General features: G+C 36.0%; 1 protein-coding gene across 1 annotated transcript in view; it reads left to right on the top strand.

Moving 5' to 3' along the window:
* The window catches only part of LOC106651188 (ATPase family AAA domain-containing protein 5-like), a 31,352-nt gene extending 15,942 nt beyond the window's left edge, over positions 1-15,410 (top strand). Inside the window, exons 4-5 of the mRNA XM_014369594.2 lie at positions 32-443; positions 14,395-15,410. Of these exons, the coding sequence (XP_014225080.1) occupies positions 32-443; positions 14,395-15,102 (1,120 nt within the window). The 3' untranslated portion in view covers positions 15,103-15,410. The remainder of the gene's footprint in view (positions 1-31; positions 444-14,394) is intronic.
* The last annotated feature ends 1,916 nt before the right edge of the window (positions 15,411-17,326 follow it).

Below are 17,326 nucleotides of genomic sequence, written 5' to 3' on the forward strand. Positions count from 1 at the left end.
ACGTAACTGACATCAATGTTTATTATTTCAGAGTTCTTGAAGTTAATGCTTCTGCAAAAAGAACTAAAAAAATTATTTCTAGACAAATTAAAGAAGCTACTGAATCTTTTAGAGTAAAAGACAGGAAAAATGTAGATGAAAATAAAAAAGGAAAAAAAGGAAACCTCAATTATAGCTTTTATCGTTCACTTATTCTTATTGAAGATATTGATATTGTTTTTGATGAAGATGATGGGTTTATATCTGCTGTTATACAATTGATTTCGGAAACAAAAGTGCCAATAATTATAACCGTGACCAATACACACTTAGATGTTTGTAAAATAGCTCCACAGAATATAACTATACATTTTGATAAAGTGTCAAGTAAGGAAAAAGACGATTGGTTGCAGACTATAGCACTTAAAGAAACAGGTTATGAAATTCCACATAAATACATAAAAGTAAGTGAAGAAGAAGCATTATTAAAAATTGTTTTTTTGAAAAAAATACTGAACATTTTAAGGTGATGCCTTGCCACAATTTTTACCAACCGAGCAGAGAAAATGTATACTTCCGTAACTTTTTTTTCAGGCTGATTTTCGAAAAACGGCTCTGTAGAGCCCTCCGTATTGTAGCTGTGAATAACTGCACCAAATTTTAGCCAATTTCATTGGGTAATTTTTACGGAAAAGAGGATCGAAATTTTTGATTACTGCTTGAAGGATAAAAAATTTTGATCCAGTTTTCCGGGAAAACCATCCGATGAAATTGGCTGAAATTTGTCGTAGTTGTTCGCTGCAACAATACGGAAGGCTCCACAGAGCCGTTTTTTGAAAATCAGCCTGGAAAAAAGTTACGAAAATATACATTTTCTGTGCTCGGTCGGTAAAAATTGTGGCCAAGGCATCACCTTAAAAAAATGTCTTATTTAAACCTTTAAATTTAAAATGTATACAATTTTTATATTTGTTGTCTGGTAAAACTAATTGGGGCCACCCTTTATCATTATCTTTGTCGTTGTTTGCCTAGCCATTAGTTTTCGGCACTTTATAATGATTTGAGTTTGTAAAATAAGTTGTTCTCGCAATCATCCCTTATCGGGTGTGAAGTGTCTTTCAATTATTAATGCTGAGCGAAGCGAAGTCGTTTATCCTTTCAGCTCAATTGATTTCGGCATATTTTGTGTCAACGGTTGCTAGAGAACGACGTCACGGAATGTTCTGGAATTTTCAAGGGTTGTTGAGGGTGGTCAGCTGAAGGTCTGATTGCCACATTCCGTCGACCTGGTGCACTAGGTCGCCGATCTGGCCCCTGTGAAATCTTTTTCGAGAATTTTCGTTATTAGGTTTTACCGACTGGGTAAATTTCATCTTAGCGGTAGGTTTTACCGACTGGGTAAAAATCATTTTAGCGTCCTGTAGGTCGTTTTGAAGATACCATAGAATGTATATGTAAGATGCCTCATGTCGCGTCGACTTCAGAAAATCGCGTCAATTTTAGCTAAATGTGGCATTTGGTTAATGGTATTTTCATAACGACCTACAGGACGCTAAAATGATCGTAGAGAACTCTTTTTTTTCAAATTTCTTGTTGAAAAGAATACTTTTTGATGATGCTCTTTGCATTGAGATAACACAATAAATAAACTGCAGGTACACGTTGAAACGATCCATTTTTTTAAGAAATTCATAAAAATCCGATTTTCTTCGAGCGCGCCAAGTTTTTCCTGCTTTAAACATCACCTCAGTGTACATTTTTCTTGTTAGTACTTATCTCAAAGAAAAGAAAGAGACCGCGGGCGATGGTGTTGAATTTAAAAATCGACCTCGACTATGTAGTCGAAAATCGAGTAAAATAGGCAAAAAACAGCCAAAATCTCGGCTTTATACGCATTACGTGGTTCCGTATCTTAATTCTGAGCTCAGGTGGTGGTTGAAACATGTTTATTAGCCTATAAGTTGATGAATCGCGGAGTTTAGAATCGCAAACATCATTTTTCCATTTTTGGCGCGTGGTAGAGTGAAAAAAAGGCGAATTTAAGCAAAACACAGCGAAAAATATTTTAATCGACGTTGAGGAGACAGAAAGAATCATTTGTACGCCCCTGCCTTGAACGGGCTTTCATTATATACATGAAACTAACAGAAAATCACTATTACGAATCGATTCTAGAAAAAAGCCTAAAAACGGCCCACCCTACTATGTAGTGCAATCAACTGCATACAAGTGCATAAGAATTCAAAACCAAAAAAAATCAGGTTACTGGGTACCCGGTGACAAGTTGCTTTGTAATTGAAAAATTATCCCGCCAAATTTCATCATTATAAACGAAACTTAAAAGAAACTGCATCAAAGTGCATTCGAATTCAAAACCAATAAAACCAAGCCACAGGGTACTTAGTGGCAAGTTGCTTTGTAATTAAAAATTTTTCAGCCAAATTACATCAAATCAAGGTGATGCCTTGGCCACAATTTTTACCGACCAAGCGTAGAAAATGTATATTTTTGTAACTTTTTTTCCAGGCTGATTTTCGAAAAACGGCTCTGTGGAGCCCTCCGTATTGTTGCTGTGAACAACTGCGACAAATTTTAGCCAGTTTCATCGGATAGTTTTCCCGGAAAAGAGGATCGAAATTTTTTATCCTGCAAACAGTAATCAAAAATTTCGATCCTGTTTTCCGGGAAAACTATCCGATGAAACTGGCTAAAATTTGTCGCAGTTGTTCACAGCAACAATACGGAGGGCTCCACAGAGCCGTTTTTCAAAAATCAGCCTGGAAAAAAAGTTACGAAAATATACATTTTCTACGCTCGGTCGGTAAAAACTGTGGCCAAGGCATCACCTTAAAGGAAACTCGTAAAAAAACTGCATATGTAGTGCATCCAAGTGTATTCGGGTTAAAAACAAAAAAAAACCTTGTGCGACCTGGTGTACCAAGTCGACAAAATGTAGTTCGACACAATTTAAGAAGTCAGTACGATCCAAAAATAACGAACATTCTCGAAAAAGTTTTTACAAGAGTTAGATCGGTGACCTGGTACACTAGGTCGATTAAATGTGGCAATCAGACCTCAGCCGACCACTCTCAACAACCCCTAAAACTGTTGACAAAAAATAGGCCGAAATCTATTGAGCTGAAAGGATAAACTTATTATGTTATATTATAATATTATTATATTATATTATTCATAAGAATATCAATAATATAATATATATTAATTAATAATAATTAATATATTATTAATTATATTGTTACTTATATTATTGATTAATAATAATTAACGGAAACAATCCTGCGTATGCATCTGAATGAAAAATCAAGGAAACAGTCCTGTCAGCAACTAGGTCGTAATATTGAATTTAAATTTTCTATTTGCTCAGCATTCTGCAACTGGGGTTGCCACTAGTAATAATTATTTACTTGCACAACATTTAATTAACAAACAGACATCGTATGGCGTCAACAAATAATCTTTTTCTCTCACGACATGATTTTAAAAGCAATACTATCAGAACCCGCCTGAAGTTATCTAATTTTTAAATTATTGTTACGCAGGTCGTAACAGAGGGGTCGGCGCATTCGACAAACCGCGTTATAGGGTGAGTCGCATTATAAGAAACCGCGTAATACGAGGGACTCCTGTATTACAATTTATAGAGAATTATTGATATAGACGGCTGGAGGCGTCGTGGCACAGAGACAGAGATAGAGGGGCTGTGGCACAGAAACAAAAATTTTCAGTTACTAAAAGATCTTCGATCTGTAATTTTACGTTAGCAACGGTTTCGGCGGCTTAAAAAACTATGGAAGCTCTGTTCCCGTGAGACTTGCGTCTTTGTCTCCGCCTTGATGTCGCAAGTAGCTTGCAACTCATCTATCGACACATATGTTGTTATTCGAACTCTGATCTTTTAGATCGTTCAATTTAATTTTCTAGTATATTTTCTATTTTATTTTATAGCAAAAAGAAGATTGATGTTCATAATAAATAAAGAATGATAAATTAAAATTTATAGTTTGTCATGCATAAGAAATAAACGTTCTATCGTCAGCGAGCCATCTCATCTTTATTGCATCGTTGATCAATTAAACGTTGGAAAAAGGATCTGGGTTCTGGATTATACTTATAAATAAATTATTTATAAATGTGCAATTGTTGCGGTTACTAATATGTAAACAATAATGTAAAAAATGGTGTTCGTTGTAAAATCAGAATCAATGGGCGTGGGAACATTGAATCTTCGGCGATTGCACTAGGGGCCATGTGGTTTATCTTCATTTTGACAGGTCCGGGATTAGAAATATTTTGTTTCCCGGCCTACTTTTATAAAGACAGCGTTGCCTATTTTCTGGGGTTTTCGGGTTTTCAATTTTTAAAATTAATCGCATTTTCAGAGGCGATATCACAACACAATACAATAAACCGGTTGTTATTTCCCAAGTTATTCCGATCTTCGCTCCAGATGTTGATTCTGATTCCTAGGGTGTAAAAAATGAGAATAATACACATATGAGTTCAAAAGGTAAAAGTTAACATGTACCGCAACTCAAAATGTGTGGGTACTAGTCGCTCTCCTCGCACTTGATTGGCAACTACTACTACCCCACGACTACCTGGTCGGCTGGCATAGGCAATACGAGACTCGTGGCGCCACGCTAACGCCATACACCGCCAGGGCAACCAGGTTCTCTGCCGAGAGCTAGGTCGCTGCTGTGTGATGATCTCCGATTCTCTAACAACTTCTACTCGCGGCCGCGATTCATGAGTAGTCCAGTGCATTTAGCTGAAAAATGCCCGTTTCTGCCAAAAATTAATAGCAGCAAGCGACCTACACCACCTTGTAGAGGATGTCCGTGGGAACATGTTGGTGAGTTGCGTTGTGATTTGGACAATAACTTGCGAGGGATTTTGGTGGGTTAATAAATAAATGAAATTTTATGCGATCAATTAATATAGAAATAATTAAGAAAGATATATTGTATGCTTCAAGAATAAACTAAGTACAAATTGTTCGGAGCGCCACTGCATGTAGAGCATGCAGACTCTCGATCTTATATTCAGGGCGCGAGTTCCACTGATTAATAAATAATAAGACGCGATTCGCGATACGCGATAGCTCGATAGTGTAGAGTATGTGCGTGTGTGTGTACTTAAACTTAACGAAGGCCGGCCTCTTCGGCGTCGTCGAATTCACACATGTGTGTATGTGTACGTGTGGGTATGTGTGTTTTTGAGTGTATGTCATGCGTGTTCGAGCCGATGCGTGCGTGTGTATTCTCGATGTGCCGCGAGAGTCGAATCTCCCGTCACAAACTTTTTGATGTGAAACATATACATTCGCGTTTGGTATGAGGGGTAAAACCGTAAAAACCGAGCGTCCGTCCGTCCGTCCGAGCGAGCGCAACTTTGGTAGTATAAGGGCCTATACAGCGTCGGTTTGCGCTACTCCCTGTGATTGGCTGCTGCGCTAACTACATAGAAACTGCTTTCAGCTGCTGGCTGATGCTGAGACTTGACGCGCGTATCTCATTCTCTCTCGTTCTCATACGCGAGTATGACTGTGTTTACGTATAGGCCAGGTGCATGTCACAAGAGGGGATAGACGAAACGATTCCAGCGCCCAGGGTGTCGATTACTTGCGTTTTTCCACCCAAACGATACACTGGGAAACATATATTTCACTCATAAAATCTGTAAGGAGGTTTCCTTGCCTTATGATTAAGCAAAGAGACTTGACTTTCCTTAAAGATGAAATCACGCTGAATCTCGTGGTACTTTGTTTTTGGGGGGTACCCACGCAAAATCCGGAGATATTTTAATCTAAAGTTGTAACTTTTTGAACTCTCGTTACATTGCCTCGTATGGCGGCGGGCGTCAACTTGATTTTCGAAGCATGATCGCTAACACAAAATGCAAAGTTCAACATACAAGAATATGATAGGTTCAAAGAGGAAGTTTCCATCTTTCGCATGGTACCTTCCAAAACATAGTTAACCAGGGGGAAAATCGAGATTTTTCACGTTAAAGTGGTAAAGGCGTTTTCGCGAATTTCAAGCTGCGCAGCACGTACTGCACATATTCTTCAATTTTACTAGTCAAGTAAGCGACGGAGCCTCCTTAACCAAACAAACGTGCTCGCTTTCAACAAGAAGTTTCGCCTTCGTAGAGGTTTGCGGGTTAAAAATGATATCGTGCGTGATTTCCTTGAACTCGGTTTTAATGATAATATTCATTTCATAACAATTGAAATGAATAATTATTATAAAAAGAACTATAAAGTGATCGCCTCATATGGACGCCATGCTAAACTCGAATGTTTTTGGGTGGAAAAACAATCAGTTTATCCCCGAGGTGGCGCGTCATGTCATGCACCCGGCCTATACGCACGAAGCAACGTAACAACATAAGCAATAGCAGTCGTCTTAGCTCACGGGATTGACTGCGTTGAGATATCTTACTCTCTCTCTTGCTTATGCGTATACGATAATACATAGAATACGTATGTGCTGTCTATGCATATACGTTGCGAGACTACGCACTATCATGCACGTTGTCAAATCTGATATTTATTACTACATGTATGTATACGTGTCTATGAGTGTGTGTCTTCTTAAGAGAAGTCGAAATTTTCATCATGTTATATATTAACATACAAAGAATGATAACCGCTCGATGCACTAGGACGATATTTTGATTCGACGATGACTTGTGCAAGGAAGTCGATGTTTTTATGTCATATCAATACTAAGCGATAACCACTCAATGCACTAATTTTATATTATAATTCATCAATAAATAATTTGATAAAAATGTACTTTGGAAACGTGATTTCCAATGAAAAATCTAAATAAAAACCAAATTAAAAATTGAAAAAATTAAAAAAAGTCAACTTTTTATAAACAGCTGCAAGATGTGAAACATCTTTGTCTATTAATTAAAAAAAATTAAATAATTAAAAAAGATTAAAAAAAACCAAAAACATGAATCAATAGTCGAAACAAAAAACCTAACTAGAAACTAAAAAAAACAAAAAACCAAACAACCAAACTAGAAACTAAAAAAATCAAGAAACAAGAAAAAAACTCAGAAAATCCCAACACAAACATCGATGTTTCACATCTGGTGCAATTATGCTCGATAAACTACTTTGGCTGGTGGCTCGTCAGTGATCATAACAATAGTACAGCGAGGCGTATGTCTGTCTCTTTCTCGCATTAGGCAGGCAACCGCTTGCACTATTCGAAATCAATGATTTTACGCACATTTTGTTTAATTACTCATTAGTTAGTTTGATAAGGGGTAATTTTTAACATACTAATCGAAAGGTAGTGACTTAAAGCATAATATACTCGTTTTTGGTTAAGATCTGTTGTTTAATAAAAAAGTTATGGCGTAAAATGTATGAAATTAAGATGGCCTCCCATAAGAGCCCATGTTAAATTTACTATTTTCAACGGCTTCGTTCTCAAAAATTAGTTCGATAACCCATGCTGAAATTTCTACAGCATATCAAGGGCACTTTAAATGACATTTCTGCAAAGTTTCATAAACATCTGTTGTCGACCTGTTTTACTGACAAGCCACCTCAAGAGTAAGCACTCATTCATTATGCACCAGATGTGAAACATTGATGCTTGTGTTGGGATTTTTTGAGTTTTTTTTCTTGTTTCTTGATTTTTTTAGTTTCTAGTTGGGCTTTTTTTTTAGTTTCCTGTTTGGTTTTTTTTTTAACAAAAAACCACAAAATTTGAGTCTAGTTTCCGTTTTTTGCAATATATTTGAAAACTATTGCAGCTACAGTAATGCTTCCATAAGAAAAAATGAAGTAATTACCTTTCCAACGAATTTAGTTTCATTCCGATCGGATGAGTATTTCCCGAGAAAAATACAGAAACGTGTGGAAAAACGTGGATTTTCGCCCAATTTTTCAAAATTCACAACTCCTTTAATTTTTGGATTTAAGAAACGAAATTTCGCTCAAAAGTAGTTCTTATCACGTGGAATAACTATGCGAAACCTGTATTCTGTGACACTTATTGGTTTAAAATTATTTAAGTTGTAACTTTTTTTTGTGAAAAACTGCCTGTAAAAATGACAAAACTTTATCCATGTAAAATTATATGTTGATTAATTATACTTTGAAAGCTTTTTTTGATAATAATTTATTATGTTGAGCGAAGCGAAGTCATTCCTGCATGAACTCTCGTGATTTTGCAAGGGTTTTTCGTAGACGCGGTACCACGAGTACTGCTGGATCGATCTTTTTGAAAATTTAGGAAGTTGGAAGGAAGGATGGGTGCTAGACAAAGATCTGATGACATTCATAATCTCGATTGCTTAACCCTTTATGCACTTTTATGCATTTTAAATGTATTTTTTGAAAATTATGGGAATTTGCTTAAATTTGATGGGATTTTTTTTTAATAATCATCAGTCACAGGCCTTAAATATTATTGTCGTTGCATTGTTTTTTTCGTTTATAAATCGTGTTTTGAGTAACATTACTGAACGAAAAATGATTGTGTTAGCTTAAAATCATATTGTGTTTCAGTTAACGTTGTACTGATGATAATTATTCAAGTGGAAACTCGAGTTGTAGAATGCTGAGCAATTCCAATGTACTGAACATTCGTGATGAATCATCATGAAATAATATCATCACTGATGATACTAAATCATTAAATTTTTACAATAACTTTACAAAAATCCGTATTTAATCATTTTCTGACGCTTGTATGAAAGTTTATATTTTTGTCATTGAGTGCAGTTATGCGCTGAAAAAAATAACCATACTGCGTCATGAAAAATGTGTTGCTTGGCTCAAGAAAAACAAAAAATCTTAAGACCGGCTAAAATTTAGCCTGACACAGTGCAATAGTGACCGCGAATCTATGCGGCAATGACTCGTCAATGAGACATCCCAACTTCATGTTCGCACTCCGAGGTTGTCGTGCATGAATCAAGCATAATAGTCGAGAAGACGAAGCATTTTACTTCGAAAATTACGAATATGTTGTCTTCGATCGCTGTGGGAGCACCTAAGGCTCAGGTGGGCAGTCGTCTACGTCCTCTACGAGACTTTTACTTAAAAATGTACGGAAATTGTTCGTTTGCAATCGTCACGATTTTTTCCGGCCTTGAAAAGTCTTTGCTAGAAGTACCGTTGGGAATTTTGATGTGAAACATCTATATTCGCGTTTGGTGTCAGGGGTAAACCCTTAAAAACCGAGGGTCCGTCCGTCCGTCCGTCCGTCCGAGCGAGCGCAACTTTGGTAGTAGAACTGCCTATACAGCGTTGGTTTGCGCTACGCGCTGTGATTGGCTGCCGCGCCAGCTACAGAACTGCTTTCTGCTGCTGCCCGCTGCCGAGACTCGACGCGCGTATGCCTGTGTTTACGTATACGCACGAGGCAACGTAACAGCATAAGCAACAGCAGTCGGCTCAGCTCACGAGATTTTTACAGATTTTCCCAAACACTTTTTTAAACCAAATAGCAGCCATGAAGTAAAATGTTAAAAAAGAACCAATCTCAATTTTTATTTCGAAAACCATTGAATTTATGAAAAATAGTTAATAGAACAAAAAACGTCTTAGAATTAATTGATGATCAATCTTAAATTTTTTCAGAATTTTTGGAGCGCGATTTTCCGATTTCCGGAAAATTTGTCGAGACCAATTTCCCAAAATCATATCAATAAATTCTGAAAATAATTCAGGGTGTTCCTTGATCAATTCTAAAAATTTTTTGTACTAGAAACTTTTTCTCTAAACTCAATGGTTTTCTATGAAAAAATTATACATTCTCACCTGTACATGCATTTTCTTGCACTATGATATGCATGAACAGTTTTCTTTATGGTTGCCATTTTGTTAAAAAAAGTGGTTTGAAAATTTTTTGAAAATTCTCTACGGTACTGCTACTCCCATGATCACCTCTGATTATATTTATATCTTGAGTTTTTCACCGCAGCAGTTCAAAAAAATTCTCATAGTTGATTTTTTGCACAAATTATTCCTTTTTTTTTGTTTAAACAACCATAACTTTTTTATAGGCTGTTTTCAGAGACCGTCACTAACCGCTTCGCTCGAACAGCTGATTTGCCTGTAGGCATAACAAACCGAGCTTCCATTCACTGTATATGTTAAGTCGATTAGTTTGACTGCAAATTACAAATAAATGAGATGCTCTAAAAATATATAAAAAATATGTCTATATAGAGGAAGACTTCATCTTTTCATCTATCGAAGCGGATTTTACGATTTCTCTTTAGTTATTACAAAAAAATTGTTGAAATTTCGGTTATTTTGGAGTCTTACTCGCTGCTCGGCTGCTGTCAACACCGAGTTGCGCGTGTCCGTGATCGTTTTAGCGATATTTGAGATTTGATTTCGTTTTTTTTTTATCAATCTGCAATCATAAAATAAAAAATGGTGTTGAGGTGTTATGTAACAGGATGCAAAGCAAATTTCCAAAATGGAAAGTTTTCCTTCTTCTGTATACCAACAGGAAAGCCGAAAAATAATAGAAATTCTGAAGAATTAAGGGAACTGAGTCGAAAAAGGCAATATACTCATGCTTTAATATTTAAATGTATTTTCAAATATCGCTAAAACAATCACGGACACGCGCAAGTCAGTGTTGACAGCAGCTGAGTAGCGAGTTAGACTCTGAAATGACCGAAATTTCAACAATTTTTTTTGCAATAACAAAAGAGAAATCGTAAAATCCGTTTCGATAGATGAAAAGATGAAGTCTTCCTCTACATCGACATATTTTTTATATATTTTTAGAGCATCTCATTTATTTGTAATTTGCAGTCAAACTAATCGATTTAATATATAAAGTATATGGAAACTCGGTTTGTTGTGCCTACAGGCAAATCAGCTGTTCAATCCTGACGGTCAGTAACGCTTTGTGAAAACGCCCTATAGCGCATCAAATCTCAAATTTGAGCACGAATTTTAAAAGGGCATTAAGTTATACATAAATTTATGCATGAGCAAAATCTTTTCAAGGTCCAAAACGTCGGAAGAAATCGCGAAATGTGAACGAAAAATTTCGTAACTTCGGGCATTAATGAGTCAATATACTTTTGATCTAAGTATAAATGATTCATTTTGTAGCTCATTCTTCAAAAATCATCAATAAAAAAGAACACAATAATAATTAATACTTTTGAGTAAGTATTATTGTATGAATATCGGTTCATTTTTAAGTAAAAGTTTCGCAGAGGACGAATGAGTCCCAGGTGCTCCGACAGCGATCGAAGACAACATATTTGTTATCAGCGACGCCAAAACGCCCCAAGTGAGGATTGTTTCCGATCATTTTTAAGCAAAAGTCTCATAGAGGACGTACATGGTCGACGCCCTGAGCCCCAGGTGCTTCGGAGGTGATCGCCGACCTCGTATTCGTAATCAGCGACCCAAAAACCCCCGAGTACGAAAATTGGACTGGTTTATGTAATTTTTTAGCAAGTTGGAAATATTTTATCTTTTTCAATAAATCAATGGATTTATAACAATGCAATTAAGCATTGCGTATAAGCATTTTTCAAATCTTACTGATCGCATACGGTCACAAAGTTTCCACTGGAGTTTTTGAATCGTATGCTTTTTTATCGCGTCTCAATCTGACTTGCGAGCACTGAAAAATATAACCAACTCTCGAGCACTGAAAAATATAAACAACTCGCGAGCACTGAAAAATATATTTCAGCATACGCACCCGTTTGAGGCGTATTTCGTACTGAGCGTGCTCAGTGGATAACCCCGTCGCGTGCAGTCAGGCAGCGACGCGCCACTGTCCTCGCACTGACATCATATGATGTCAGTGCGAGGAGGCTGATGTCAGTACGAGGAGGCCTGATCCAATACGATACGAGTATAGCGCGCCTAGCGGACAGCAGTAATACGATCCGGTGGTAGAGTAGCAACGTGGTGTATAGCCGGTTGCTACGGTAAAACACCTATTACTGGGCCCAAGCCATAACCTTCAATGACCCTATTACTGAACATTTGATTACATGTTAAAATCCAGTAATACGGACAGGCACAGTAATAGGTGCACCTACCCTATCCACAATCGCTCACGTACTCTCAACAGCGCAAACGCCGTTCTACTTAACCTAACATTACTAAAATCGTAACTTCATCAAGTATACACTATGGCGTTTCACAATAATATAAGAGAAAGTGCTTATATTGCCAAAAATCAATATCAGATAAAATTTGATACTGCTCGCCTTCGGCTCGCAAAACCCTTTCAAACCTTCAAATCTAATTATTTATTAATTATTTATTGAGTATCAATTATTCGCGAGGATTTGTGTGTGATTGTATCTTAGCTAAGCAATTGGGTTTGCAGAGCGAGCAAGGGACTATTCATTACATTGTGCATTATTTTATAGCTCCTCAAAACGTGCGCTCATGCAGAAAAATTTTTTAGACATCAATAGCTGTTTCTATTAGCCCTTGATGTGTAAATAACTAAACATCAACCACTGCAACCGAGCAGACGGCATCCAGGCAGCAGCAATGCGCCGCCTAGTAGAAATTCGTGCGAGTCCAAGATCGATTTACCGGTTAACGTAAACTTTGACTGTTGACACACACACCCACGTACGGATTTTTTGCTGTATGATTAGAACACGTGAGAACTTCGGAGTGCGGACACGAAGTTGTGATGGCCCACTGTCGAGTCATTGTCGCACAGATACGCGGTCACTTTTGTACTGTGTCAGGCTAAATTTTAGCCTGTCTCAAGATTTTTTGTATTTCTTGAGCCTTGCAACACCTTTTTCATGACGCAGTATGTTTATTTTCTTTCAGTGAGGTTTTGTGGCCAAACAAGGGATCATGGCACAAGCCAAAGGCGAATCTCAGTTCGTGCAAATTTTAAATAATTAAAAATGCAAATCCAAGTAACCCTAATAACCCAATCGAACCCTCTCGTGTCGTTATTAAATAATTATGCAATCAAACCAAGTAGCCTGAGTAATCCAGCTTATGCCATTTTTAAGAAATCAATGTCGCAAATAAAAGTAACCCCAAGTTACCGAATCAACTCCACATCACGAGCAGTTTGCAAATAATAATATGCAAACTTTTATATCTCAAGTAACTCAGCTCATGCGGTTTCTAAATTATTAAACCTGCAAAGTAATTGGTAATAAATAGTTATTTATTACATAAAATTTTACTGCCCGCCAGTGTCCAAAAAACGCTTAAGGGCTTATATACACATAAATTCAAAAATTTTTTTATTCAATTTTTGAATAGGATTTGTTCTCCCCTTTCCATTGCATTTTTCGAAATTCTAAAATTTTGATTTTGCCCTGAGACACAGCTGTTTCCGTGAGCTTTTTTCGTTTACTTTACGTGTTAAAATTTTTCTTCTTTTGCGTTTTCTGGAGAATAGTGTTTTTGGTCACCTCACGTAACTTTCAAAGGGTACCAATTGAGTTTTTGCACCAGGGTCGCGTATACTTCTTCGGAACATCAATGCTCACGGCCACTACTACGGCTGAGACAACCGAACTCTCAGATTGCTATGCATGAATAGTTAAACAAACATTTTTTTTCATTTTTCGTTTTTGCCAACATTTAAGTCATAAAAGTACGTTTTGAGAATGATCTATGAGCTCAATCGTCTCACCCGTAGTAATGGCCGTGAACATTGATGTTCCGAAGTGTACGCGAACCTGGAGAGTAGTGTTTTTGGTCACCTCACGTAACTTTCAAAGGGTACCGATTGAGTTTTTGCACCAGGGTCGCGTACACTTCTTCGGAACACCAATTTTCACGGCCATTACTACGGGTGAGACGATTGAGCTCATAGATCATTCTCAAAACGTACTTTTATGACTTAAATGGTGGCAAAAACGAAAAATGAAAAAAAATGTGTGTTTAACTATTCATGCATAGCAATCTGAGAGTTCGGTTGTCTCAGCCGTAGTAGTGGCCGTGAGCATTGATGTTCTGAAGAATTGTACGCGACCCTGGTGCAGAAAACTAAATCGGTACCCTCTGAAAGTTACTTGAGGTGACCAAAAACACTACTCGACAGAAAACGCAAAAGGAAAAAAATTTTAACACGTAAAGTATACGAAAAAAGCTCACGGAAACAGCTGTGTCTCAGTGCAAAATTAAAATTTTAGAATTTTGGAAATGCAATGGAAATGGGAGAAAAAATCCTATTCAAAAATTGAATAAAAAAATTTTGAATTTAAGGTGTATATAAACCCTTAATGCGCACTAAAAAGTGTGCGCAAACTGGCACTTTTCGCCTTTTATTACATGAAAATTTGCACTCAGCACACTGCAACCAGAGTTGCCGCTAGTATAATTATTTTTGATTAATGAAAAATAGTCCTTTTGATAACGGTTTTAATGGTTTGTGATTACAGGTTCTTGGTTCAAGTGGTGATCTCAGACAAAACATACTACAGCTTCAATATGACTTATCTACTACTGTAAAAGAAAAAAGTTCATTATATTTTCTCAACTCTTATGATTTTTATAATAACAGGGAATGTGGATCGATTCAAAAATATTATGACTGTGATAACCAAACAAATTACAATCACCATAAACAAGATTTATTTCATTGTTTAAAATGCGCTATCCATACAGCAGATAAAATCTCGCGCATTGATAAACAATTCAATGAGAACATAAAAATGCCAAAATTTCATAATATTACTGTACAACCAACATTAACGCTCGATGAAAATCAACTTTTGTATTCTAAAGCAAATACTAATAGTGTAGAGATTAAAGAGTGGTTAATGTTAGCCACAAATAAGATATTAAACGATGTAGCTGATTCGAAATATTTTTCTAAATATAGATCTGTCGGCAATTCTTTGCAGCAAATTTGTCAATCAGATGATATTTTATCTTCAGAAAACTTCAGTCATGTGGATAATCGTATTTTAGTTGTAGAGTATGCTCCAAGCATTCGTGCAATTTGTAAAGCAGAATTGGATCGAAGTAATCAGAATAAGAGGAGAGGAAACCGATATTACCACTATTTATCATGTTTCAAATTGATTGATAGTAAAACTCGTGCCTTAAAAAAAATATCTTACTGTCAAAATTATTTTAAAAATTAGTTAATCCATGAAATACACCAAAATAAGTGTTATCGTTTGTCGGCTTGTATAAATTAAAAATTCATGAGAAATAAGTATTTTAATTTATGCATCTTGCGTCGACCGTGGCTAAGTGTGATTGAGTATGAATTTAATAAAAAAAAATAAAGAAATTAATGTAGATACTTGATAATCCTAGAGTTTTTTTTATATGTGTTGGATGACATGTACTTAAGTAGGAGAAAGTGTAGCTTTATTTTAATTCCATAGATCTTCATATGTCTTTTGTTACTGAATTCTTTAAATAAATATCTTATTTAATAATATGACATGAAGCAGTTACTAATTATTAGGTTATATCAAAGTTTTTTATGTTTAAAATAGAATAATTTTTTTGAAATTTTAAACGATCTTACATGATTACCAACCAGACAATATTATTTTATGTCAATGTATTGTTTGTATTTAAAGTTTAGAAATTTAGTAAAAATATCTTGTTGCTGTGCTAATATTTTGCCTATGACTGTGCGTGATGACTTCAGAAAAATCGATGTTTTTCATGTTAACAATGGTACAAAAATAAACCCATTGACAAATCGGTAAGGTAGAAGGCATTTATTGAAAAGTGATAATTTCGTCCTTGGCCACTATCCTATTACGTGAGCGAATAATTTTCTATATGAAGAATTCTAAACACATTTTAGATTTTGGATAATTCTTCTATATTTCTCTTGTATATGTTATAGGCAGAACCCGTGCTGTCAGGTAAAAACCACTTTCGCCTCGGCAAAAACAGAAATGTCTATGATTTTTGGACATAACCACAATGCCTTTAGAAGTTTAGGAAATTTCTAAACTCTTTAGGCAATAGCCGCAATGCCTAACACTTTTTAGACAAAAAACCAGCAATGCCCAACCGATTTTAGGTATTTTTGTGTAATCTTCTTTGAGACGTGAGTCGGACATGATATGACTGACATTAATACTAATTAGTACCTAAGTTACCGCTACATGTCACTTATCCGAAATTGCAAAAGAAGCCATCACAGTAAGTAATTGTGTTATAGTACCTATACTCAATGTTAATAAAGTAAGCTCTTCGGGAAAATTATGGGAATTGTTTGGAAAAAAGATGGTTTATGTAAAATAGGAATCAAATAGGGAATTATTAACAAACAATACACGAGTCAAAAATATTATTAATTATTTTATATTTAGTTTTCTTAATTTTTTTTTAAATCTTCTTGTTTCTTAAAGACCGGAATGAGATGTTTTCAATAACTACTCTATAGAAGCAACATGTAAATAGTTGATTTTATTCATATAAATAAATCTAATCAGGTTCTAATCGACTACATCTTACATATAAAAAGTAGCAGCATTGAGTTATCTAAGACATTGCAGTGACCATACGTTTTGAAAAAGAGAGAAATTGAAAAAAACATAAAAAGCATGGCCTTCAAATCAAAATTTCCACCCTAAAAGTTCGGTTAAATTCAAAATCTTTTTGGGGGATGATTACTCTCATCATTGAGCAACTTTTTACGGTTCAGGCTTAAAAACTTTTTTTTTGCTCCACTCTAATTTATGTTACAAGCAAAACCCGATTTTAGGCAAAAGTGCATTTTTCCTAGGCAGAAGCAGAAATGACTATGATTTTAGGACATAACCGAAATGCCGTTCAAATTATAGGAACTTCTTAAACAAATTAGGCAAAACCCGAAATGACTAAAAATTTTTAAGCAAAACAAGTTATGCGTAACCGATTTTAGGCATTTTCGTATAGCCCCTTCGGAGACGTCGGTCGGTCGTGAAATTATCGATATAAACACTACGTAGTATTATTTTATTCATTATATCTTCAGTGCATCTTCTATGTATCTAAAGCAGAGCCTCAGATATCCCAAAAAGCTGAAACTGTGCCTCAGCTGCCCCCAGAAGTTGAAACTGAGCCTTCACAGACTAATGCTCTAAAACCAGTAACTTCTACTTCAAGAATATTGAAATTTTCGGGCTGTTTTAAAGTTCTTATGGGACGGCCGTATTGAATTTACAGAGGGCTCTGATTATCGTTTAATCCCTAATAGGTACCATAACACAATCACCGACCGTTAGGGGCTTTTGTTTACTGTCTGAACGTGTTTTCATTTGCTTAGCCTGATGGTGCAAAGCTTCAGCGGCCCGTTTTTTGGCTTTCAATATTCTTGAAGTAGAAGATACTGGTTTTGGAGCAGTAGTCTGTGAA

The sequence above is a fragment of the Trichogramma pretiosum genome, unplaced genomic scaffold (assembly GCF_000599845.2).
Source record: "Trichogramma pretiosum strain Unisexual culture from Peru unplaced genomic scaffold, Tpre_2.0 scaffold8, whole genome shotgun sequence".
NCBI classification, from domain to species: Eukaryota; Metazoa; Arthropoda; class Insecta; order Hymenoptera; family Trichogrammatidae; genus Trichogramma; species Trichogramma pretiosum.